Source organism: Pseudophryne corroboree, chromosome 11, assembly GCF_028390025.1.
Source record: "Pseudophryne corroboree isolate aPseCor3 chromosome 11, aPseCor3.hap2, whole genome shotgun sequence".
Taxonomy (NCBI): domain Eukaryota; kingdom Metazoa; phylum Chordata; class Amphibia; order Anura; family Myobatrachidae; genus Pseudophryne; species Pseudophryne corroboree.
Genome location: NC_086454.1, coordinates 310,572,698 through 310,599,701, shown reverse-complemented (window position 1 = coordinate 310,599,701; position 27,004 = coordinate 310,572,698). Strand labels below are relative to the sequence as shown.

The following is a 27,004-nucleotide window of genomic DNA, read 5'->3' as shown; positions in this document are numbered from 1 at the left end:
GGGGGAGCAACCAGTCCATCAGATTTCTCAGAGGCAATGGCATTAATCCTGCAGAAATGGAGACCGCACTTTACAGACATCCAGTTAGTTCAATATGTCGATGATCTGGTTATTGCTGCACAGACAGAAGAGAAGTGAAAAAAAGGAAAACAGCATCACTGCTCATCTTTTTGGCAGAAGAAGATTGCAGAGTGTCAAAAGACAAGCTTCAGCTAGTACAGAAAAAAGTTGTCTTCTTAGGACACTGCATATCTCAAGGAACAAGGCATCTTACTGATGAAAGAACAAAAGCAATAACTCAAGCAAAAACCCCAAGAACATTAAATGAAATCAGAGCTTTTCTGGGCCTTATTGGTTATTGCAGAGAATGGATACCCTCAGCTTCATTACTGATGCAACCTCTATATGAATTAACAAAAAAGTAGGCGTCAGCAGAAAACAGGGACACCATTGAAGAAGCAGTAAAAAAAAAAAACTAAAGCAAGCCATAATAACAGCCCCAGCATTGGGATTGCCTGATTACAAAAAGCCTTTTAACCTATTCTGCCATGAAAACAGAGGGCATTCTTTAGGGGTGCTCACCCAGAAATACGGACCAAAACAAAGACCAGTGGCATACTATTCAGCCCAGCTGGATCCGATTATCAGAGGAGCACCATCCTGTGTCCGAGCAGTGGCAGCAGCAGCAATAATGAAGGAAAAGGTGACAGACATCATTGTGCTTGATCATCCACTGTGTATACAAGTACCGCACGCTGTAACAGAAATACTAAGTCAAGAAAAAAGCAAGCATCTTTCTGCAGCCAGACTTACCAAATATGAAGTGATTGCCTAGCCCTCATGGAATTAGAGACTTTACCTCTTCCTAATGTCCAAGATACACCACTGGACAATCCAGACATGAACCTGTTCGTCGATGGATCAAGATATTATGATAATGGATCCCCAAGGACAGGATATGCAGTAACAACTGAAACTTAAGTCATAGACTCTGGACCATTGCTACCAGGAATGACAGCACGAGAAGCAGAACTCATAGCAATGACCAGAGCCTGCATACATGCTGAAAACATGACAGCTAACATCTAGTCCCAGGATTACGCTGTTATTTGGAAAAGTAGGGACTTCAAAGGTGCAAATGGAAAACCCATCAAACATGCCAGTTTGATTATGGAACTCTTCAGAGCATTGGAACTACCTAAAAGGATTGGCATAATCAAGGTACAAGCACATACTAAGAGCCAAACCATGGAAGCTAAAGGAAATGCATTTGCAGATGCAGAAGCCAAGAGAATTGCCTTACAATCAAAAGAACTTGAGCAAGTCTTAGTAGCTCAAGATGTGAAGCAAATGCCCAGTGAGAGGAGTTGATCAAAATTCAACAACAAACATCACAAGGAGAAAAGGAGAAATGGAGATGATTGGGGGCAGAAGAAGATGAACATGGACTTTGGAAGTCAAGAGAATTAAAGTACTGTCTACCAGCAGCTCTATTTCCACCTATGTTACAAGTAGCTCATGGACAAGTACATCATTCAAAGGAAGCCATGGCTCCTGGCTTCAATAAAGCTGCAACAAACTTTGTAGCAGGATGCTGGATCTGTGGAATCAGCAATCCAGGACAAAGAACCAAGACACCTCTAGGAACTATACCCAAAGCCTCTTACCCATTTGAAAGACTACAAATTGACTATATACAGTGGCCACGAAGCGGTCCATATGAATATGTACTAGTAGCAACGGACATGTTTAGTCGCTGGGCCAAAGCCTGGCCAGTAAGCAAAGCCATAGCAAAAACCACTGCAAAGAAACTGATAGCAGAAGTAGTATGTAGATTTGGGATACCTGAGGTTATAGAATCAGATAGAGGTACACATTTCACAGGAGAAGTCATGCAGCATATAATGAAAGATTTGGGGGTACAGCAGGCCTTCCACGTGCCTTACCGCGCCCAGGCGAGTGGGAGGGTGGAACGTTTGAACTTTGACCTTAAGCTAAAACTACAGAAAATGATGACAGAAACCAAAAGAACGGCCAGAATGCCTACCTATAGTATTGTTCAATATTAGGACCACACCCATGAAACCTAGTAAACTAACTCCATATGAAATATTGTTTGGGACATCTCTAAGAACAGGTTGTTATTATCCACAACAATTACAACATAATCATGGTGATTTTTACAGGTTATGTACAGGAGGTCTGTAAAACATTGACTAACCTCCATTGCCAAGTGTTGTCTTCCATTCCAGACCCAGAAGGATCAGCTACGCATAAGCTAAATCCAGGAGATTGGGTCTATTTAAAGAGACATGTGAGAAAGACCTTTGAACCAAGATATGATGGTCCATATCAAGTGCTGCTAACCATGTCTACCTTAAATTAAGGTGAAAGGTCGTGATACCTGATTACATGCATCCCACTCGAAGAAGTTGACAGTGACTCTCCAGCCAGAAGAATGAAGTTGCTTATCCTTTGGTTGTTGTTAGGAGTAATCCCCAAGGTTTGGACTATAAGTCCAGGGGACTGGTTTACTGAAAGGGAATAGTTCATGCCTAGTGTAGGTAAAATAGGGAGAAAAAGTGGAATCAAAAAGAGGGGAAATGATGGTGTAGGGGCTTTCTTAGTATAGCAAATATATATTGATTCAAGCTTTTTCGCATTAACTAAGATATTTACTCCTGCTCACAAATATAGGTTCATGTTTCCTTAAAAGCTTCACAGATATTTCATAAGCTCAAAATTATATTCAAAGCATGAATTGGTCAATGTCACAGCACCAGATGTATCCAAGGCCAGTCAAGCATATCGCCAAAAGTTCTGAACATCGAGGAGGATTTTGACCTGTCCTGACCTCCAGAGAGGATGTTCCGGGAAAACTGATAATCGCAAAGCAATAAATATATTCTAATTGCTAATTATAATCCTGTTTGACAATTGATGTGTTTCAGTTTTCAAGACATACATGGTGTATTCTGATTGGCTAAATGTATTGGCACACATGAATCCTTTGTTCTTTTACTATAAAATAAACCTTATATGGCCCCAAAGACAGATCAACTATGAACTGCTTAGGTTACACAATGATCCTGTGTCACCTTTTCATTCACTGATCTCCAACCGGTTGCTAAGGGAAACAGAATTCTGACTGATGACTGCAGAGAGTTTATAGACCAGACCTGAATAGGTTAACATACCCTATCAGGTGTATACCCTCAGAGTAATTCTAAGCCAGACAGAACCCGAGATATCTGTCTGGGAAGAGCAATTAACAGGCTTGGATGGGGACGACGGCTTTCAAGTCAGATATCGCCAGTTCCCCTGGGCCGATTTTCAAAAATCTGGTACCCCTGGAAAGAGGGGACCCTCAGCTCTCAGCCTAGGGCCCTTATACTCCTGGGGCCCTTGGGCAAGAGCCCATTGAGCCCATATGAAAAGACGGCCCTGCTCTACTCCTCCGATCTCTAAGCAGTCGCTCTGCTGACCAGTCCAGGGAGGGCGGCTGTCGGGGGCTGCAGGGCCTGTCTGCCAGTTCTGTGCTGCTTACTTCCAGCCCTTTAATGAACACACCAGTGTTACCCCGCCTGCCAGGCTTGCTCAACCGCCTCTGGCACCCGTGACTTCCCACATCACTTCCAGGAAGGTCAAAGCTCTGTGCCTTCCTCAATAACCTTCTGCCCATGGGGCGACATGGAGTTGGCGTGGAAGACCCAGAAGGCACCTGCTGGAGTAGATGGAGGTGAAGGTCCTCCCCGGGGACACTCTGTAGGGACAGCTTACGCACTCTTAAAGCAGATGATGTGATAGAGCTGGTAGTTGAGCCAAATGGGCTCGCCACATATGGAATCTGGTCTGTTGTATTTCCCACCTCTGGTCGGTTACAGAGGACTCTGCCCAGCCTCCTCTCCCTGCTGCAAAGGGGTGATTTAGGCTCGTTTAGGAAATAAGGCTCTTTGCGGTCTACAGCGTCCGAATTTCTCCTATGGGAAAGCAATCTAGGAGAGCGCTGGTCCCCGGATAACGAGCCTTTCGCCCTCAGCGTCGCCTCCAATTTCTTCTCGAAGACTTGCCTGGCCTCCTGGCACTTTGACCATGCAAACTTCCACTGCTTGGCCCCCTTCTCGCTCTTCAACTCGTAGGCAAGCTCCCTCATCTCTTCGAACTTCTTCTCTCCGATCTCCGTGTGCTGCACCTGGTACTTCTCCAGACTCTCTACAGCACCGGCGCAGAGCTCAGGGGAGTTACAGTCATCAAAACTAATGGCGGCAAGATGTCGCATCCCTTCCAGAGCCCATTCATACGCCTGAAAAAGCAAATGCGGTGGTCAGAACAGCGGAAAACATCTCACACTGGTGCAGTCAGCAAATTATTTAAATGACATTAGATAATACATTGTACAGATGGAACATCAGCAGCTGACAACACCAATCTCAGGCACAAACAGGTTATCGTGATCAGAGTAATACTGTGCAGCAAGCACTGACGGTTTTCTCCATAAGTCCTTTCAGGGAGAGAACGGAGAGGCGTTAATGGATAGAAAGTGCTGACAGTGTACACCCCACGGTACAAATGACCAGACCCCGTAACCAAAACAACAATGTGACCCAGGAGTCTCGGACCCATCTGAGAATACACAATACAAGCTGCTCTGAGTTTGGGCTCAGCCGGCGTCCCATAACTGCTGTATGTAGTCATCACACGGTGCTGTGCGGTGCCATTCTCAGGAATCCGACCAGCACTGCTGGACTTCTGTCAGGAACACATGGGGTATATGCAATTGCGGTCGAATTCCCGAAATTGTCGAAAAACTGGACTTTTTTGGCAAAAAAAAAAAATTCGACAATGCAATTCAGTACTTTTCGTAAAAAAAACGGACTTTCCAAATTCGACTTCTTGAAATTCGACATTTGTCAAATTCGACATTTCTGCAATGGTACAAATGCGGCAATTCGACAAAAGTATATTCAATTGAAGTTTGGAAATTCGACAACTGTGCTTTTAGACAGTAAATTCGTCATTTTCAATCCGCCACACTTTGCTGGCGGAATCTAATAAAAAAATGTTAAAGCATGTTTTTTTTGGTGTTTTTTTTTTATTGGTAATAGCATATCTATTTATATTAGAAGGGATTAGGTACTTGGTTTGTCTTTTTTGGAGGCACAAGTATTATTTATATATTTTTTAAAATATTTTTCTTTATTTTTTTTAATGGAATGGTAAAAATCAGAAAAAAAATTGCGTGGGGTCCCCCCTCCAAAGTATAACCAGCCTCGGGCTCTTCGAGCCGGTCCTGGTTCTAAAAATCTGGGGGAAAAACTGACAGGGATCCCCCGTATTTTTTAAACCAGCACCGGGCTCTGCGCCTGGTGCTGGTGCAAAAAATACGGGGGACAAAAAGAGTAGGGGTCCCCCGTATTTTTTACACCAGCTAGACAGATAATGCCACAGCCGGGGGTCACTTTTTTACAGCGCCCTGCGGCCGTGGCATTAAATATCCAAATAGTCACCCCTGGCCGGGGTACCCTGGGGGAGTGGGGACCCCTTCATTCAAGGGGTGTCCCCCCCAGCCACCTAAGGGCCAGGGGTGAAGCCCGAGGCTGTCCCCCCCATCCAAGGGCTGCGGATGGGGGGACTGATAGCCTTGAGAAAATTGAAAGAATATTGTTTTTTCCAGTAGTACTACATGTCCCAGCAAGCCTCCCTCGCAAGCTGGTACTTGGAGAACCACAAGATACGCTGATACTACACCCGTGTGTGACTGTCACTGAGAGACACCGTGCCCGTGTGTGACTATCTCTGAGATACGCTGATACTACACCCGTGTGTGACTGTCACTGAGAGACACTATACCCATGTGTGTGACTGTCACTGAGAGATGCTGTTCCTGTGTGTGTGACTGTCACTGAGAGATGCTGTTCCTGTGTGTGTGACTGTCACTGAGTGAAGCTGTATCCGTGAGTGTGACTGAGAGACACTAGACCCGCGTGTGTGACTGTCGCTGAGAGAAGCTACAACCGCGTGTGTGACTGTCGCTGAGAGATGCTACACCCGTGTGTGCGACTCAGAGACACCATACCTGTGTGTGACGGTCACTGAGAGACACCGTACCTGTGTGTGACTGTCACTGAGAAACACCGTACCGGTGTGTGACTGTCACTGAGAGACACCGTACCCGTGTGTGTGACTGTCACTGAGAGACGCTGGTGCAAACGCCTTTGCAAAATTCTACAAGTTTGATACCCTGGCTGATGAGGTCCTCATGGTTGCTCAATCGGTGCTGCAGAGTCATCCGCACTATCCCGCCCGGTCTGGAGCTTTGGTGTAATCCCCATGGTCCTTACGCCCCAGCATCCTCTAGGACGTAAGAGAAAATAAGATTTTAAACCTACCGGTAAATCTTTTTCTCCTAGTCCGTAGAGAATGCTGGGCGCCCGTCCCAGTGCGGACAAATTCTGCAAGGCTTGTATATAGTTGTTGCTTTACATAAGGGTTATGTTACAGTTGAGATCAGCCTTTGGCTGATGCTGTTTGCTTCATACTGTTAACTGGTTTGGTTCATTCCATGTTGTACGGTATGTATGGTGTGGGCTGGTATGTATCTTGCCCTTAGATTAACAAAAATCCTTTCCTCGTACTGTCAGTCTCCTCTGGGCACAGTCCTAACTGAGGTCTGGAGGAGGGGCATAGAGGGAGGAGCAAGTGCACACCCATTCTAAAGTCTTTACAGTGCCCATGTCTCCTGCGGAGCCGTCTATACCCCATGGTCCTTACGGAGTCCCCGGAGTCTACGGACTAGGAGAAAAAGATTTACCTGTAGGTTTAAAATCTTATTTTTAACCTTACTGAATGTTTTCTGTTATTCATTTGGGGACAGAAACTTCTGGTAAAGGCTTCAAGTCATGGAGGGGGGGGGGGGGGAGGGGGTCCATATTCTCTTCCCAGTAAATGATTATGACCCCTCAAATGAGTGGCTTGGCCAAAGTGCACCTAACTAGAGATGAGCGCCGGAAATTTTTCGGGTTTTGTGTTTTGGTTTTGGGTTCGGTTCCGCGGCCGTGTTTTGGGTTCGACCGCGTTTTGGCAAAACCTCACCGAATTTTTTTGTCGGATTCGGGTGTGTTTTGGATTCGGGTGTTTTTTTCAAAAAACCCTAAAAAACAGCTTAAATCATAGAATTTGGGGGTTATTTTGATCCCAAAGTATTATTAACCTCAAAAACCATAATTTCCACTCATTTTCAGTCTATTCTGAATACCTCACACCTCACAATATTATTTTTAGTCCTAAAATTTGCACTGAGGTCGCTGTGTGAGTAAGATAAGCGACCCTAGTGGCCGACACAAACACCGGGCCCATCTAGGAGTGGCACTGCAGTGTCACGCAGGATGTCCCTTCCAAAAAACCCTCCCCAAACAGCACATGACGCAAAGAAAAAAAGAGGCGCAATGAGGTAGCTGTGTGAGTAAGATAAGCGACCCTAGTGGCCGACACAAACACCCGGCCCATCTAGGAGTGGCACTGCAGTGTCACGCAGGATGTCCCTTCCAAAAAACCCTCCCCAAACAGCACATGACGCAAAGAAAAAAAGAGGCGCAATGAGGTAGCTGACTGTGTGAGTAAGATAAGCGACCCTAGTGGCCGACACAAACACCGGGCCCATCTAGGAGTGGCACTGCAGTGTCACGCAGGATGGCCCTTCCAAAAAACCCTCCCCAAACAGCACATGACGCAAAGAAAAAAAGAGGCGCAATGAGGTAGCTGACTGTGTGAGTAAGATAAGCGACCCTAGTGGCCGACACAAACACCGGGCCCATCTAGGAGTGGCACTGCAGTGTCACGCAGGATGTCCCTTCCAAAAAACCCTCCCCAAACAGCACATGACGCAAAGAAAAAAAGAGGTGCAATGAGGTAGCTGACTGTGTGAGTAAGATAAGCGACCCTAGTGGCCGACACAAACACCGGGCCCATCTAGGAGTGGCACTGCAGTGTCACGCAGGATGGCCCTTCCAAAAAACCCTCCCCAAACAGCACATGACGCAAAGAAAAATAAAAGAAAAAAGAGGTGCAAGATGGAATTGTCCTTGGGCCCTCCCACCCACCCTTATGTTGTATAAACAGGACATGCACACTTTAACCAACCCATCATTTCAGTGACAGGGTCTGCCACACGACTGTGACTGATATGACGGGTTGGTTTGGACCCCCCCCAAAAAAGAAGCAATTAATCTCTCCTTGCACAAACTGGCTCTACAGAGGCAAGATGTCCACCTCATCATCATCCTCCGATATATCACCGTGTACATCCCCCTCCTCACAGATTATCAATTCGTCCCCACTGGAATCCACCATCTCAGCTCCCTGTGTACTTTGTGGAGGCAATTGCTGCTGGTCAATGTCTCCGCGGAGGAATTGATTATAATTCATTTTAATGAACATCATCTTCTCCACATTTTCTGGATGTAACCTCGTACGCCGATTGCTGACAAGGTGAGCGGCGGCACTAAACACTCTTTCGGAGTACACACTTGTGGGAGGGCAACTTAGGTAGAATAAAGCCAGTTTGTGCAAGGGCCTCCAAATTGCCTCTTTTTCCTGCCAGTATAAGTACGGACTGTGTGACGTGCCTACTTGGATGCGGTCACTCATATAATCCTCCACCATTCTTTCAATGTTGAGAGAATCATATGCAGTGACAGTAGACGACATGTCCGTAATCGTTGTCAGGTCCTTCAGTCCGGACCAGATGTCAGCATCAGCAGTCGCTCCAGACTGCCCTGCATCACCGCCAGCGGGTGGGCTCGGAATTCTGAGCCTTTTCCTCGCACCCCCAGTTGCGGGAGAATGTGAAGGAGGAGATGTTGACAGGTCGCGTTCCGCTTGACTTGACAATTTTGTCACCAGCAGGTCTTTGCACCCCAGCAGACTTGTGTCTGCCGGAAAGAGAGATCCAAGGTAGGTTTTAAATCTAGGATCGAGCACGGTGGCCAAAATGTAGTGCTCTGATTTCAACAGATTGACCACCCGTGAATCCTTGTTAAGCGAATTAAGGGCTGCATCCACAAGTCCCACATGCCTAGCGGAATCGCTCCCTTTTAGCTCCTTCTTCAATGCCTCCAGCTTCTTCTGCAAAAGCCTGATGAGGGGAATGACCTGACTCAGGCTGGCAGTGTCTGAACTGACTTCACGTGTGGCAAGTTCAAAGGGCATCAGAACCTTGCACAACGTTGAAATCATTCTCCACTGCACTTGAGACAGGTGCATTCCACCTCCTATATCGTGCTCAATTGTATAGGCTTGAATGGCCTTTTGCTGCTCCTCCAACCTCTGAAGCATATAGAGGGTTGAATTCCACCTCGTTACCACTTCTTGCTTCAGATGATGGCAGGGCAGGTTCAGTAGTTTTTGGTGGTGCTCCAGTCTTCTGTACGTGGTGCCTGTACGCCGAAAGTGTCCCGCAATTCTTCTGGCCACCGACAGCATCTCTTGCACGCCCCTGTCGTTTTTTAAAAAATTCTGCACCACCAAATTCAAGGTATGTGCAAAACATGGGACGTGCTGGAATTTGCCCATATTTAATGCACACACAATATTGCTGGCGTTGTCCGATGCCACAAATCCACAGGAGAGTCCAATTGGGGTAAGCCATTCTGCGATGATCTTCCTCAGTTGCCGTAAGAGGTTTTTAGCTGTGTGCGTATTCTGGAAAGCGGTGATACAAAGCGTAGCCTGCCTAGGAAAGAGTTGGCGTTTGCGAGATGCTGCTACTGGTGCCGCCGCTGCTGTTCTTGCGGCGGGAGTCCATACATCTACCCAGTGGGCTGTCACAGTCATATAGTCCTGACCCTGCCCTGCTCCACTTGTCCACATGTCCGTGGTTAAGTGGACATTGGGTACAACTGCATTTTTTAGGACACTGGTGAGTCTTTTTCTGACGTCCGTGTACATTCTCGGTATCGCCTGCCTACAGAAGTGGAACCTAGATGGTATTTGGTAACGGGGGCACACTGCCTCAATAAATTGTCTAGTTCCCTGTGAACTAACGGCGGATACCGGACGCACGTCTAACACCAACATAGTTGTCAAGGCCTCAGTTATCCGCTTTGCAGCAGGATGACTGCTGTGATATTTCATCTTCCTCGCAAAGGACTGTTGGACAGTCAATTGCTTACTGGAAGTAGTACAAGTGGGCTTACGACTTCCCCTCTGGGATGACCATCGACTCCCAGCAGCAACAACAGCAGCGCCAGCAGCAGTAGGCGTTACACGCAAGGATGCATCGGAGGAATCCCAGGCAGGAGAGGACTCGTCAGAATTGCCAGTGACATAGCCTGCAGGACTATTGGCATTCCTGGGGAAGGAGGAAATTGACACTGAGGGAGTTGGTGGGGTGGTTTGCGTGAGCTTGGTTACAAGAGGAAGGGATTTACTGGTCAGTGGACTGCTTCCGCTGTCGCCCAAAGTTTTTGAACTTGTCACTGACTTATTATGAATGCGCTGCAGGTGACGTATAAGGGAGGATGTTCCGAGGTGGTTAACGTCCTTACCCCTACTTATTACAGCTTGACAAAGGGAACACACGGCTTGACAAATGTTGTCCGCATTTCTGGTGAAATACTTCCACACCGAAGAGCTGATTTTTTTGGTATTTTCACCAGGCATGTCAACGGCCATATTCCTCCCACGGACAACAGGTGTCTCCCCGGGTGCCTGACTTAAACAAACCACCTCACCATCAGAATCCTCCTGGTCAATTTCCTCCCCAGCGCCAGCAACACCCATATCCTCCTCATCCTGGTGTACTTCAACACTGACATCTTCAATCTGACTATCAGGAACTGGACTGCGGGTGCTCCTTCCAGCACTTGCAGGGGGCGTGCAAATGGTGGAAGGCGCATGCTCTTCACGTCCAGTGTTGTGAAGGTCAGGCATCGCAACCGACACAATTGGACTCTCCTTGTGGATTTGGGATTTCGAAGAACGCACAGTTCTTTGCGGTGCTTTTGCCAGCTTGAGTCTTTTCAGTTTTCTAGCGAGAGGCTGAGTGCTTCCATCCTCATGTGAAGCTGAACCACTAGCCATGAACATAGGCCAGGGCCTCAGCCGTTCCTTGCCACTCCGTGTGGTAAATGGCATATTGGCAAGTTTACGCTTCTCCTCCGACAATTTTATTTTAGGTTTTGGAGTCCTTTTTTTACTGATATTTGGTGTTTTGGATTTGACATGCTCTGTACTATGACATTGGGCATCGGCCTTGGCAGACGACGTTGCTGGCATTTCATCGTCTCGGCCATGACTAGTGGCAGCAGCTTCAGCACGAGGTGGAAGTGGATCTTGATCTTTCCCTAATTTTGGAACCTCAACATTTTTGTTCTCCATATTTTAATAGCACAACTAAAAGGCACCTCAGGTAAACAATGGAGATGGATGGATACTAGTATACAATTATGGATGGACTGCCGAGTGCCGACACAGAGGTAGCTACAGCCGTGGACTACCGTACTGTACTGTGTCTGCTGCTAATATAGACTGGATGATAATGAGATGTAGTATGTATAAAGAAGAAAGAAAAAAAAACCACGGGTAGGTGGTATACAATTATGGATGGACTGCCGAGTGCCGACACAGAGGTAGCTACAGCCGTGGACTACCGTACTGTGTCTGCTGCTAATATAGACTGGATGATAATGAGATGTAGTATGTATAAAGAAGAAAGAAAAAAAAAACCACGGGTAGGTGGTATACAATTATGGACGGACTGCCGAGTGCCGACACAGAGGTAGCTACAGCCGTGGACTACCGTACTGTACTGTGTCTGCTGCTAATATAGACTGGATGATAATGAGATGTAGTATGTATAAAGAAGAAAGAAAAAAAAACCACGGGTAGGTGGTATACAATTATGGATGGACTGCCGAGTGCCGACACAGAGGTAGCTACAGCCGTGGACTACCGTACTGTACTGTGTCTGCTGCTAATATAGACTGGATGATAATGAGATGTAGTATGTATAAAGAAGAAAGAAAAAAAAAACCACGGGTAGGTGGTATACAATTATGGACGGACTGCCGAGTGCCGACACAGAGGTAGCTACAGCCGTGGACTACCGTACTGTACTGTGTCTGCTGCTAATATAGACTGGATGATAATGAGATGTAGTATGTATAAAGAAGAAAGAAAAAAAAACCACGGGTAGGTGGTATACAATTATGGATGGACTGCCGAGTGCCGACACAGAGGTAGCTACAGCCGTGGACTACCGTACTGTGTCTGCTGCTAATATAGACTGGTTGATAATGAGATGTAGTATGTATAAAGAAGAAAAAAAAAACACGGGTAGGTGGTATACAATTATGGATGGACTGCCGAGTGCCGACACAGAGGTAGCTACAGCCGTGGACTACCGTACTGTACTGTGTCTGCTGCTAATATAGACTGGATGATAATGGAATGTGGTATGTATAAAGAAGAAAGAAAAAAAAAACCACGGGTAGGTGGTATACAATTATGGATGGACTGCCGAGTGCCGACACAGAGGTAGCTACAGCCGTGAACTACCGTACTGTGTCTGCTGCGACTGGATGATAAATAATGATATAAAAAATATATATATATCACTACTGCAGCCGGACAGGTATATATTATATAATGACGGACCTGCTGGACACTGTCTGTCAGCAGAATGAGTTTTTTATTTTATAGAATAAAAAAACACCACACAAGTCACACGACGTGTGTTTAACTTTTACAGGCAGACATTCACAATACAATATAGTATACTATATACTGGTGGTCAGGTCACTGGTCAGTCACACTGGCAGTGGCACTCCTGCAGAAAAAAAGTGTGCACTGTTTAATTTTAATATGTACTCCTGGCTCCTGCTATAACCTAACTGCTCCCCAGTCTCCCCCACAATTAAGCTGTGTGAGCACAGTCAGATATTATACATAGATGATGCAGCAGCAACACTGGGCTGAGCACAGATATGGTATGTGACTGAGTCACTGTGTATCGTTTTTTCAGGCAGAGAACGGATTATATTAAATAATATAAAACTGCACTGGTGGTCACTGGTCAGTCACTAGTATAACTAACTAATACTATCAGCAAAATTCTGCACTCTCTGTCTGAGTACTCCTCCTAAGCTCCAGTAAATGAAGTGTCACTGTCTCACTCTGTCACTAGTATAACTAACTAATACTATCAGCAAAATTCTGCACTCTCTGTCTGAGTACTCCTCCTAAGCTCCAGTAAATGAAGTGTCACTGTCTCACTCTCACTCTCCTATCTATTTCTTCTCTAAACGGAGAGGACGCCAGCCACGTCCTCTCCCTATGAATCTCAATGCACGTGTAAAATGGCGGCGACGCGCGGCTCCTTATATAGAATCCGAGTCTCGCGATAGAATCCGAGCCTCGCGAGAATCCGACAGCGTCATGATGACGTTCGGGCGCGCTCGGGTTAACCGAGCAAGGCGGGAAGATCCGAGTCGCTCGGATCCGTGTAAAAAAAGCTGAAGTTCGGGCGGGTTCGGATTCCGAGGAACCGAACCCGCTCATCTCTACACCTAACACTGACATATATATGTCTAAAGGTCCATACACACGGTGAGATGCGGGCTAACCCCGATTCTCACTGTGCAATAGGGACTAGGTCGGTATCACAAGCATAGAAGACTGTGCTTGCGATACTATGTGCGATTTTGGCTAAGTCTTTTCTATGAGATAGTCAAAATTGACTTGCCTGCATAGTCTATCACCTTGTGATCTGCACTAACTTTTCTTACAATTTTGACTATATAGTCAAAATCGTCAGAAAATATCTCACCGTGTGTACGCGCCATTAGATTATTTTGCGTTTAATCCTTGCAAAGCTTTACCATTAGCACGTGTCCTGTATCTAAACCTACTCTGGCCTTTATCCCCAAACCTAACATTAGCACAAGCATAGATGCTGGAAAACAATACACACATGCACACATTAATACTTCTTACCACTGGACACTTTCATATATTCTCCAGAGGATACGGGATACAAGTTGTAAATTACCTCTTCTATTTAAAATGAGTGGTATGGGGCCTTTAATGCTCTGCAGTGTCTCCAAGTCTCTTATTGATTTGAGGGGGAAAATGCCACCTTCCATAACACATCTTGTGCTCAGTAATGTTACATTTGCATTATACTTGTACTGTAATTGTATTAGTTGGTTGTTCATGCTTTATTATATTCAGGGCCAGTGCAAGGTATCTCTGCACCCTAGGCAAAGCCCCCCCCCCCCCCACACACACGCACAAACCTCCCGGAGGTATCATTATTACATAAATGATTAGTGGTATGTTAGGAATTGATTAGGACACTGAGGCCAGTTTCACTTTTATGCTGAATGATATACATCTGGTGGGGATATTTAATTGTATGTGTATACATACATATATATGTACCCACATATTTCCCCCCATAACCCCCACCCTCTGTTTTCTCGCAGAAACCCCCATGAGTTTCTTACCTTATGTTGTCTTCCCTCATCATTAGCAGGGTTCCTCTTACAGGCAGCAGCAGTATTACAGCGACACTGCAGGTGCAGACATGTAGTCAGGTGCTGCTGGAGAGTCGGGATCCAGGAGGTGAATCAGGACTATGATGAGTGAGGGCGCCCGTCAGGAGCCGTAGTTACATCTGCCTCCTATGTGCCTTCACATGACTTGATGAGACACGTGTCGGCACGTAGGAAGCGCTGAGGCACGATGTGGTACAGCCTGATAGCGGCAGCTCTACCTGATTAGACCTGCAGCCGCTGCCAGTGCAGTGTAAAAGGAGGATGTCTTGTACAGAGACATCCTCCACTTTATTGCTTGATGAATTCAGTGGCGCCCTCCAAGGGCCGGTGCCCCTAGGCAGCTGCCTAATGGAAGAGCAGGCCCTGATTATCTTACGGGTAATGATCCCTTTGACAGGACATACTGGGCCTCCTCTATGAGTGAAGAGGTCCGTATACCCCGATGAGAGGTTTATTGCTGCAGGAAAGCCATAACTCCCTTACACTTTATTTTGTTGGCTTTGGCAGATACTTGGCATTTTGCACCTACCAGCGTGTTGGAAATGATCTGCGTGTGAACTCATTTACTGGACAGCGTCTGTTCTTCACGTGTCTCTGCCATTTGTTATTAACAGGCTGCAGATAAGTTACAGGCAGGAGAGCCCCAGCTGTGCGATCTGGCAGCAGATATACCCATCACTGAGAAAGCATCCATCTACTACTGGAAGACTCGTAAATGTAGCAGCAGACTATCCGAATTCCCAATAAAACGTTCACTCTTCCCAGGTAATGGCTCATTCTCCTTCTCTCATATGGGCCTGATTCTGAGTTGGAATCGGCGGCGTCCGTATCTGCGTCCTTTGGCGATCACACAAAGTCAGCTTTATGCAAATGCCGCTACAAAGCCCTTCCCTGGTATCCACCCGTGCGCCAGACTGTGCAAGACTGAGACACCACTTTGAGTGTCTGTAGAAGATGTAATCTAGCGACCTTTCCATAACACGCCCATATGACAGACCATTTTTGCACATTTGAATAGCCACCTCCAAGTCACCTCCCAGCAAATTTCCAATGCATTACAGATACTGTGCGTCTCAATTGCAACTGCACCTCTATTTACTAAGTTTTGGAGAGAGATAAAGTGGGCAAAGATAAAGTAACAGCCAATCAGCTCCTCATTGTCACGTCACAGGCTGGAGATGACAGTTAGGAACTGATTGGTTTATGCTTTATCACAGTCTACTTTCTCTCCAAGCAGTGTGTAACACATGCGCCGTGTGAGTTTTCAGGGTTTTTCACGCATGCACAGAAGCAAAAAATCGATGACCTCCGTGAACTGCGAAAGAATCAGGCCCATGTGATCTGTGCCTATCAGGTTCTTATTGCACTGTTGTCCTTGCTTGTTTGAGACGGTGGATTGGTGATAGAGTGCACAACAATGACTTCACCTTATCTTCTAGGGCTACACGACAAAGCTCCGCTTGGGCTCTTAGACTCTCCGCTTATCGACACTGAAGAGGAGGTGCTTTATTGCTTCTTTCCAATACACGTGCTGGAGAAGTATCCGTCACTGGTCACAGATGACGGCTTGCTGTGGTTCTCCGACAGTTTCATATTTATAGAATGCGGATGTGACGAATTCAGATTCATAGGTTAGAGCAATGTGAATGCACAATTCTATTATATTTCATTTAATTTCATGAAGGAATTGTGACAACTTTTACTCATCTGGTTTGTTGCTCTCTCTAACCTCCTCTCTCTAACCTCCTCTCTTCATCTCCCGTTGAAATATGAAGAATGCATGACTAGTATTAGTGGGTTCTAGTGAGGTGGAAACAGTGTATACACGGCACGCTCATCCTGCTGCCAGACCTGTATCTGGTAGACGATTACAGGGCCATTCCCACCAGATCTAACAGAAGCCTCAAAAGCTTCTTTCCTCAAGCAGTCCACCTGCTGAACTCCTGACCAACCGACCCCCTGGTAGACCGCCCAGTTGCTCTACTCTAATTTTCTGCACGTAATGAACACTGTGGGGCAGATTTATTAAGCTCGGTGAAGTGATAAAGTGGAAGGTGATAAAGGACCAGCCAATCAGATCCTAACTACCATGTCACAGGCTGGGTTTGAAAAATGACAGTTAGGAGCTGACTGGCTGGTCCTTTATCACCTTCCACTTTATCACTTCACCGAGCTTAATAAATCTGCCCCTCTGTTCCCTATGGTTCTTTTATCTGAAGACTGCACATGTCCCCCTTCCCCCTTGTTTACTTGTTCCCTTCGTGTTTGCTGCACTGTAAACCAAAAACAAATTCCTGGTATACGCAAGTATACCTGGCCAATAAAGCTGATTCTGATAGGTCCACACCTTGTTTTCATACCTGTGTATTAAAGACTGAGTAGCTTGAATGTCCTTGAACTAGAGATGAGCGGGTTCGGTTTTACTCGGTTTTACTCGGTTCTCAAAACGGCATCTAATTGGCTCACGGATGTCACGTGTTTTGGATAGCCAATAAGGGTCGGTTTTGAGAACCGAGTAAAACCGAGTAAAACCGAATCCGCTCATCTCTACCTTGAACCCATATAGATTTAGGAGGTATTGTCTAACAAAGGGAAATTGGGGAAGATTGCTCACTTCTACCCAGTGGCGAGAAGAGGTTGGATGTAGATTTAAAGCCCCTGCACACAAGACAGTTTTTTGAACGATATGGGCGATGCCGACGCATAGGAACGACGTGTCGTTCAAATCGTAAAGTGTATACGCACTATACGCACTCCCGCAGTGTCGCCCGTCGCATCTTCAGTTCTTCCCTACATGCAGTTCAATCTGAGGATGTCGTCAACAATACATACTCCTGGATGTGGCCACTGACGATATCTTTTGCACAGTGTGTATGCACTATATCGTTTGTCCAGAAGTTCAAGGGAAATCATTGACGATATCACATCAATTGCAAGTCGTCTAGTGTGTACCTAGTATAAGGGAGAAATAAATGATTTTTGTGTTTGTATTTAATATTTTTCTCATAATCCATTGAGGGACACTGGAACCACTGGGAATAGAGGTCTAAGCAGTTATGGAGAGAGAAGGAAGACTTTATCCTCCCACAACAGACAATTTACAGCATTGAAGGAAGAACCAGACTATAAGGGTGGGCGACCAGTAAAAGCATAAATGGTAGTACAAAAATCTTTCATCTTACAAACTCTTATAGTACATCCTTACCAGACACCAGCTCTCTAGCCTACAGCAGGGTCTCCACTATGCTACCAGAAAGTCCATTGGATCAAGAATCATGGATTCAGCAGCCACGCAATTAGTCAGCTGTGATAAATCTCAGTGATTGGTCTAATCGGTCCCGCCTAGAGGTAAAGGCCAGGTCGAGCTTGCAGCCGTTTTGAGGACATCGGTGTATCAAGGTCTTCTTGGGCAATCTTGCAACAAGGATCACCTGAGCATCCGCTCTTTGTACTTTTTTTTTTTTTGATAGTGATTGGAACATTGCTACTTGAGGGAACAGTTAAACAAGTTGTAATTTACAAAGAAATTTCATGGCATCCATTTTATTCGATCAATAACAGTCTACCTTGTGGTACTATTGAGAATCCATAATGGCTGACATCTGGGTGCCTCCACTTTCCGATTATCTGAAGTAGGGAATGTTCTCCAGGGTGTAGGGAATGACTGCTTCCCATTTCTAGAGAAGATTGCTGGAATGTTCCGCCCAGTGCATTATGTGGTTTCTCTTATCACAAGGGAGCTGTAGGTGTCTCCCTGGTGCTTAATGTCTGCCACTGCCATGGTCTAGTTCTAACCGAATTTTCTATAGGCTTCCCTTATACGAGAGGCCGTGTTCTGACTAGAGAGATATAAAGCTGCTGTGAGTTAGAGTATTTATGGGGAGCTTTTACTCCCCTGGAGAGCACACGCTACCCTGGGCCACCAGAGGAGTGACTGGTGCTCTTTTGTAGACCATCTGTTGAGCTCATTGGTAATGTGATCGTGTGGCATATTCCATTTTAATAAGCATTTGCGTGGAACCAAGAAAACTTGAAGTTCAACATTATCTTCAAACGTGTTTATGTCTGAGAGCCAATATGGACTTTACTAGTCTCTGCAATGAGTGAATACTCTCTACTGTCTGTTGCCTGACAGCAACCATAGAAAAGGCATCTGTTGGAATTCTAGAATACATTTTGATTCTGCTCCAGCCTCCTAAGCTGTAAACGAAAGTGTACGTTTCATCACGACTCCAAGGGCGGAATTCTGATAAGTCCCAAATCAAGAGCACCCAGAAATTCATCTGTGTCCGTCTCTGTCCTTCCAAAGTCAGCAATTCTGATCTGTATGTGTGTGTATATAAATGTACACCAGGGACCCCAATCTCTCCTTAGTAATTTCATTCACCTTAATACTTTAATACATAACTGGATAAATAATGGGGTTTTAGCACATGAATTGTACAATGCAGTTAAGCTTGCAGCCCACATCAAGGGACCCCATTTCACTGCAAGTCCTACTCTATCACATACATTTTCACATATGGGGCAGATGTATTAAGCCTGGAGAAGTGATATAGCCGTGATAAGTGCAAGGTGGTAACGCACCAGCCAATCAGCTCCTAAAACGTCGATTTACATATTAGAGCTGATTGGCTGGTGCATTATCACCTTGCACTTATCACTGCTTTATCACTTCTTCAGGCTTAATACATCTGCCCCATCCCCTGAGGAAGGCTATCGAAACGGCTGTTCGGGTGATAAGTATTGTTCGTCTGTTTGCCTGTGCTGCTATGCCTGCCTTTTTGTATTCTCATTTTTGCTGAAGATGCATTAAAAGTGTTCACGATTACTCTACAACAGTGTGCTGGTCTAGTCTGAGCTTGAGCCCCTGGTGGTTTCTGTTTTTGGATGAACATTTATACAAAATTTCCTTGGATCTAGCGCCTGTAATTTTGCATTTGGATGTGTTTTGTGTGGTTCGCTCTGGGACTTGTTATGGGGTTTGTACATCACATTTTCATGTATTTGTGAAGGCTGTCACATTGCTATACTTGCTACATACTCATTATTGTATTATGGTTTGCTGTACTGTTACTGCTGCTATGTCTGACTAAGCGAAAGGGTAACATGGAGGCTGCTGCTCCTATGCTGGTCTCATGCAGGTCCTGTTCATTGGGATTATCCCCTCAGGATACTGTACAGGATGGCCTGTGTGCATCTTGCTATATTCCACCTAACCAGCCGGCCCCTCCAGTCCCTGTTCAGGACCACCCCATTACTTTGCCATTCATAAAGTCTACACAGCTTTCAGATTCTGAAGTGTCATCTGGGGAAGCAGATGTCCCCCTTCGTGAGTCCCCCTTCGGTGAGGAGGCGCGTCATTCTACATTGGATATACCTGCACTAGTGAGGGCAGTCAAATCCATTCTACAAATAGAGGAGAAGCCAGTTCCAAACCAAAAACCCAGCTATTCAAACGCCAGAAGGTTGTAAAGGTCAGCTTACTGACCTCATGCGTGAAGCATGGAGTAGCCCTGGTAAGAAGTTCCAGATACCAAAATGCCTGGCTTCTTTTTACCCTTTTACCCTCTCCCATCTGGTGACTGTGCTAAGTGGGAGGTTCCCCCTACAGTGGGCTCCCGTGTGGTGCGCCTGGTTCAAAGCTCTACTTTGCTTATCCTGACAGCATATTCCCTGCAGGAGACTGTCGATAGGAAGATTGAAGCTGGTCTTAAATCTGTCTATTCTCTGACAGGAGCTACAGTATTACTCGACCGGCTATGGCCGCTGCCTGGGTGGCTAAGGCCATTGAGAGCTGGACAGAGGCTCTAGAGCATGGGTCTTCAACCTGTGGCCCTCCAGCTACTGTGAAACTACACATCCCAGCATGCCCTGCCACACTTTTGTTATTAAGGTATGCTAAAACTGAGGCAGGGCATGCTGGGATGTGTAGTTCCACAGCAGCTGGAGGGCCACAGGTTGAAAACCCATGCTCTAGAGCAGGGATGGGGAACCTTTGACCCTCCAGCTGTTGTTGAACTACACATACCAGCATGCTTTGCTACAGTTTTTCTATTTGGCCATGCTAAAACTGTTGCAGGGCATGCTGGGATATATAGTTCAACAACAGCTGGAGGGCCAAAGGTTCCCCATCCCTGCTCTAGAGGAAATCCTTCCTACTGGTGTTACTAGGGAACAGCTGTCCCACATATCGCATATTAGGTAAGCAACGTCCCACTTAGGTGAAGCGGCTTGGATACTGGTAACTTCCAAGGCATCTGCTACTTCAGTGGTAGCCTGCCGAATTATCTGGCTACACTCTTGGAAAGCTGACATGGACTCCAAGAATGCCGTTGAATCACTGCCTTATACTGGAGAGATCCTGTTTGGCGCAGAGTTGGACAAAATAGTGGCTACTCTGGCAACCTCTAAAACTGCTTTCCTGCCCTCAGCATCTACCCTGAAGCCTCAGACATCTTCCTTTTGGTCATTTTTCCCCTAAGGCAAAGCTAAAGGACAGTCCTTTCCTAGCCCAGTCGAAGGCCTCAAAACGCCAAGCGAAACAGGCTTGGGCTACCAGATGTCCAGCCACCAAGTCTAGAAGATAAACCCTTGGCCTGATGGGGCATGCCTCCAACTGTGGTCTCTCACGAGTACGTTTTTATTCATGAGACACCCCCAGCAGTTCTTTTGTACACGCCCTCTATAAGACCCGAGCAAAGCCCTGGCCCTCCAAAAGGCCATTCTCTCTTTGCTGCACTCATGTAATCCCTTGTCCTTCAACACAGCAAGGGATGGGTTTTTACTCTACCCTTTTCTTGGTTCAGAAGCCCAATGGATCTCTTCGAGCTATCCTCAATCTCAAGTCCCTGAACAAGTTTATCCGAGTGCCCAGGTTTCGTATGGAAACCCTCCGCTCCATTGTCCTAGCAATGGAGCCTGGGGACTTTATGGTGTCTCTGGACATTCAGGACGCTTACCTGCATGTGCCTATAGCGCCGCCCTCTCGTCAACGATATCTCCGGTTTTCTGTCCTACAGCAACCTTTCCAATTTCGGGCCCTGCCTTTTGCTCTCTCCACAGCTCCTCGGGTCTTTACCAAAATCATGGCTGTTATGGCAGCTCAGGTTCGTCATCGGGGAGTCAAAATACTTCCATACCTAGATGACCTGCTGATTCTGGCACTTTCTCCGTAGGTCCTTCACCAGAGGTCCTTCAGCTGACCAATGCCTTCCTACAGACACACGGCTGGCTCCAATTGGAAAAAGTCCTCCCTGACTACTTCTCAAAGGATGTTGCTTCTGGGAGCTCTCCTGGATTCTCAGGTAGAGAGGATTTTTCTGCCAGCAGACAAAATGTCCACACTGCAAACGCGAGTACGCAAATTACTTCACGGTCGCTGAGTGTCTATCCAGCAATGCAGGTTCTGGGATTCATGGTCTCCACTTTTGACATGGTGGAGTACGCCCAATTCCACTCCAGGCCCCTTCAACACCTGATCGTCTCCAGGTGGACTGGACAACATCATCTAATCAGGTCCTAGACAATGGTCCTCTCTCCGGAAGTTCACCTGTCCCTATCCTGGTGGCTACAGACGTCCCACTTGGACAAGGGTCGCCCTTTCTGGATTCTGGATTACCACGGATGTCACACACACACACACCCTCTCCCCGCGGGTGGGGCGCACTCCTTTCAGAGCCGTTGAACTCCCACTGGGAATTGCTTGCCAATCAACGTACTGGAGCTTTGAGCAGTTTACAGACCTCTTACTCTGTCACGGGACATTCTCCAGGGCAAGCCTGTCCAAGTTCAGTCTGACAACGCCACTGAGGTAGCGTACCTCAATCATCAGGGAGGTATTCATAGTTTGTTGGCAATGCAGGAAGTGGCACAAATTCTCAGATGGGCCGAACGTCATCTCCTGGCCATCTCGGCGGTGTTCATCCCATGGATCCTCAACTGGGAAGCGGACTTCCTCAGCCATCATGACATACACGCCAGAGAGTGGGCACTACACCCAGAAGTCTTCCAGCTCCTGGTGGACAAATGGGACCTACTGGAAGTGGACCTCATGGCATCACAACACAACCACAAAGGTCCTGTGTACTGATCCAGGACCAGAGACCCTGAAGCCGCCTTCGTGGACAATCTGGTAGTGAAGTGTATCTTCAATCTGGCGTACCTCTTTCCTGAGGTATCCCTCCTTCCCAGAGTTCTTCCCAAGTTGACGTAGGAAGACGTCATCTGCTGTTGTTAGTGCCAGCCTAACACAGGCACCATTGGTTCACAGATCTCCAGAGTCTCTCCATAGATGCTCCCTATCCACGTCCTCTGCGACCAGACCTGTTGTCTCAGGTTCCCTGTCTGCACCCAGACCTAGCATACCTGTCTTTGACGGTGTGGCTCTTCAGTCATCCCTACTAAACTAAGGTCCAAAGGTTTCTCTCACTTTGTGATTCAAACAGGCTCAGGGCACGGAAGCCTGCCTCAGCCCGTATCTTCTACCATGTTTGGCACGCTTACTCCCAGTGCTGTGCTGCAAGACGATATGACCCTCTGGTTTTTCGGGTTTTCAGGGTCCTGGCATTTCTCAAAGCTAGATTGGATCTCGGACTCCGCCTGGCATCTCTGAAAGTGCACGTCTCTGCTCTCTGTCTGGTTCAAGCGAAGAATCACTCCACTGCCTGATATTCACACCTTTCACGGTGTACTTCGTATTTAACCTCCCTTTGTCCCTCCAATGGCTCTGTGGGATTTGTCGGTGGTTCTCAGTAAATACAGTGGACCTCAAATGGCTGATGACGAAAACAGTTTTTCTTCTGGCTATTGCATCTGCCCATTGGGTGTCAGATCTAGGGGCACTCCCTGTCGTTTCCCCTTTCTGATCTTTCAAACGCCCAGAGCTGTCCTTCGGACCCGGACTTGCTACCTCCCCAAGGTGGTGCCCAGTTTCCACCTTAAAGAAATCGTGGTTCTGGCCTTCCAGTCCCCTGACTTCTCTGTGGGGAAGGCCTCCTTGGATGTGGCCCGTGCTCTTCTGATTTACGTGGATCATACCAGCTCCATCAGGAAAACGGATTCCTTCTTTGTCCTATATGGGTTCCACAAGAGGGGCTGGCCAGCTAACAGACTCTTGCCAGATGGGTTCACATGACTATCTCACAGGCTTACAAGCAGGCTGACCTCTCTGTGCCGGATACAGTCTCTGCCCATTCTACTCGCTCTGTGGGTCCTTCGTGGGCAGTCCGCAGTGGCAAGTTGCTGAACAGCTGTGCAAGGCGGCCACGTGGTCTTCTGTCCACACCTTTCTTAGGTTCTATGCCTTTGATACATTTACCTCTCAGGATACTTCACTTTGACGCCAAATTCTTCTCTCTGCTCAGGAGCGTCCTCTCCCTTAAATAACTGCTTCGGGACATCCCCAATGTCTACTCTGTGGAGCCTATAGATCACATAGAAAAAGAGTTAACAAAGGTAAGTTTTACCATAACTCTTATTTTATAGCATGTGGGGGAGGGATGTTTTTAGTGTGTGTGTGTGTGTGTGTGTGTGTGTGTGTGTGTGTGTGTGTGTGTGTGTGTGTGTGTGTGTGTGTGTGTGTGTGTATGGATGACTTACAGAGTGTGGGGGAGGTACAATTTATAGCATACAGTGGCTGTATCTTTGTTCATTTCATTTATCACATTTACAGTGTGTGTGTGTGTGTGTGTGTGTGTGTGTGTGTATAGCATGATTGTGTTACTGCCTTGTGATTCTGATTTCCTTCAGGAAACTTTCTTCTTACTGGGAAGTTTTTGTTGCCGGAGAATTTCTCAAAGTTTGAGGATTTGGAAGCAGAAATTAAATCGCTGGGAATTCCAGGCGTCCTACAGGCACTCCGAAGTGAAAAAAAGAAATCCTTAGGTATGTGCAGACACCATCCCTGAGTGTTGTTCAGACTCCTGTGCCGCTGCATATGGCAGAATTAAAGAATGTTATATCCCCCACATCAATGCTGCATTCCAGGGTTGTAACACACAATTGCCAGGCCCATAGTAAGCTCTTTTGCAAATGTAGCCAATGAACAAAACTTTTAGACACATACAATATAGCTTACATTATAAAGTTACAAGTCGTAACAGTCTGAAAACTTATTTTGGTAATGCAAATGCTGGGGTGTAGTATTGACTGGTCTACTACGCTTGCCCGACTGTCAGGATCCCGGCGACCAGCATACCGGCGCCGGGATCCGGAATGCCGGCAGCGGGGCGAGTGCAAAAGAGCAACTTGCGGGCACGGTGGCGCAACGCTATTTATTCTCCCTCCAGGTGAAAATAGTTGTCGGTATCCTGGCCGTCAGGATCCCGGAGCAGGTATGCTGAGCGCCAGGATCCTTACAGCCGGGATATCAAGTGCCAGCCATCTTTACTATTCAGAGCTAAGAGATGCACTGTGAGATTTGTGTCAGAAAATAAAGATTTAGCAACCAAGCCAGGAGTATTGTAGAGGTGTGGGGTAGAAGCCAGTTTTATCAAACATTAATTGCTCACTTTTTTTCTTGTACGTTATTGGAGTCCATGATTATATAGGTCCAAAGCCAAGCCCTATTCTGTCCCTGCTTCCTCTTCCTGCTAGCTCACTACCGTTTACACAATGGACCTGGGCTCATGGCTATTGGCGCTAGGACCACGACCGCTGCCCACCTTTCTATATGAAAGGAATTAGCCATTAAATCGCAGCCGTAGAGTACGGCAGAGATTGGAACCTTCTTAATTGTTGATCTATTGCTTCTAGGAAATCACAGCTACAGAAAAACAGGCATACCGGTGAGCTCATCCTCCAGTAACTGTGTGACTGGCGATAAGCTAGAAAAGCCTCTGTACACGATGGCCCTGGAGCTGCTAGCCAAGTACCCAGACTCCGCACTAGGACAGCTGAGCATAGAGAGCAGTGTAACTGGCAGTAAGCTGTATATCACTGGCACCGGGACCCTCTTCCAGCATGTCAAGTATGTTCTAGATACCCCTAGTCTATGCAGTAGCTGGTGATGACTGTCAGTTATGAGATTGGAAAGTGTTTGTGTAAATCAAATAAGTAATTTAAAGGTCCTTTAATATCCATGTGCAGGTGTCAGCCTTCTCGTCCAGAAATCAGGATGAAAAAGAGAAATAATTGCGGCTGTTGTTCACCTAATGGGGTACACTGGATCCCCTCCCCCGCTCCTTCTGTTCAGTTCTGTTATTCAGCTAGGCCTTCTCTCCTCTCCTTTTACTTCACTTCTGTACTGGAGGCATGGGCATCCTGGGCACTTACCTGTGATGGTAGTGACCGGGTCCCCCCGGAGACATCTCACGCTGTGGGACAGACTCTTGGTAGTTTGAGACGCCGGTACAGCATCTCTGTAGTCTGATCCAGGGCATCACTTTGCCGCAAGATGTTAAACAGTGAAAAATAGAAAAAAATCTAATTCCTTACATATAATAGGCTGCCTAATGCAGCCCCATAGGGAGTACCCAGCTCCATCAGGTACTTAGAGCAAACTATGCGGCAAGTTGGGGGCATAGCGGGGGAGGAGACTGAGTGCCAAGCTTCCCACACCACTTGCTATACCCCAGTGTTCCAGTGCCCCCCCCATGGAATCAGAGAAAAGGATTTAATGTAATGTTACTCTTTTATATTTTGATAAATACCTTTTCACTCTACGTTTAATTATTATTATATAGATGTCTGATTTATTACTGCATCATACTCATACTGCTTCTGCAAATAATGGCAGGAATTGGTTGGGAACCTGCAGACTTCCGCTGACCTGCAGCCCTTTGGAGATTTATGGTTTATGTACGTACCTGGACAAAGGTGATATTATATACCAGCCAATGAGAGAAGCGGTGAGATCTTACCTAAAGTGCAGGACAGGTGTTGGCCTTGGAAGAGTGTGTAAGTGCAATGGATTACAATATCATTTTACTAAAGTACTTTATTTGCAAAAGGAACTGCTCTAACTTCATACTGATCACTATGCGGTCTATTCAATTAACCCAACAAGTTGGAAAAACTTAATTTTCCAACTTTTTAAGGACGAATCTGGATTCGACCTATTCAAGTCCGTTGCCGTTTTTCCGACTAGTCGGAAAATACATGGATCGGCGGATTAGCTGCGGATTTACGTATTTTGTCAAATCTGCGGGCATTTTCAACAGGTTTTTGGCCCGTTTTCGACAATGCCATTTCGACTTTAAAAAAAGTCGGATCGGCATTGTCGAAAAATGGGCTAAACCTGTCAAACGCCCGCAAATTGAATACTGAAGTATCGGATTCTGTCCGTCGGAGAGGATCCGACACTAATTGAATACTGCCCTATATCTGTGTACGATAGCTACTGAGTAATCAGAAAATCATATTATCTAACCTTATTAAGAGGTCTGGTGACCACGTATCCTAGATGTCTACTTACCTTCCAGTCTGACATCATCTGAGCAGTGGTGACA

General features: G+C 46.4%; 2 protein-coding genes across 2 annotated transcripts in view; one reads left to right on the top strand and one right to left on the bottom strand.

The window, feature by feature from the left end:
• Window positions 1-14,524, bottom strand: part of LOC134968767 (puratrophin-1-like) — a 36,083-nt gene extending 21,559 nt beyond the window's left edge. Inside the window, exons 1-3 of the mRNA XM_063944256.1 lie at window positions 14,505-14,524; window positions 4,399-4,501; window positions 3,486-4,303 (exon numbers count right to left, since the gene is read on the bottom strand). Of these exons, the coding sequence (XP_063800326.1) occupies window positions 3,486-4,303; window positions 4,399-4,501; window positions 14,505-14,524 (941 nt within the window). The remainder of the gene's footprint in view (window positions 1-3,485; window positions 4,304-4,398; window positions 4,502-14,504) is intronic.
• A 379-nt stretch (window positions 14,525-14,903) lies between these two features.
• LOC134968766 (BTB/POZ domain-containing protein KCTD19-like) overlaps window positions 14,904-27,004 on the top strand; it is a 33,588-nt gene continuing 21,487 nt past the window's right edge. The window contains exons 1-6 of the mRNA XM_063944255.1: window positions 14,904-14,933; window positions 15,170-15,320; window positions 15,995-16,186; window positions 24,306-24,440; window positions 25,311-25,524; window positions 26,293-26,453. Coding sequence (XP_063800325.1) covers window positions 14,904-14,933; window positions 15,170-15,320; window positions 15,995-16,186; window positions 24,306-24,440; window positions 25,311-25,524; window positions 26,293-26,453 — 883 coding nt within the window. The remainder of the gene's footprint in view (window positions 14,934-15,169; window positions 15,321-15,994; window positions 16,187-24,305; window positions 24,441-25,310; window positions 25,525-26,292; window positions 26,454-27,004) is intronic.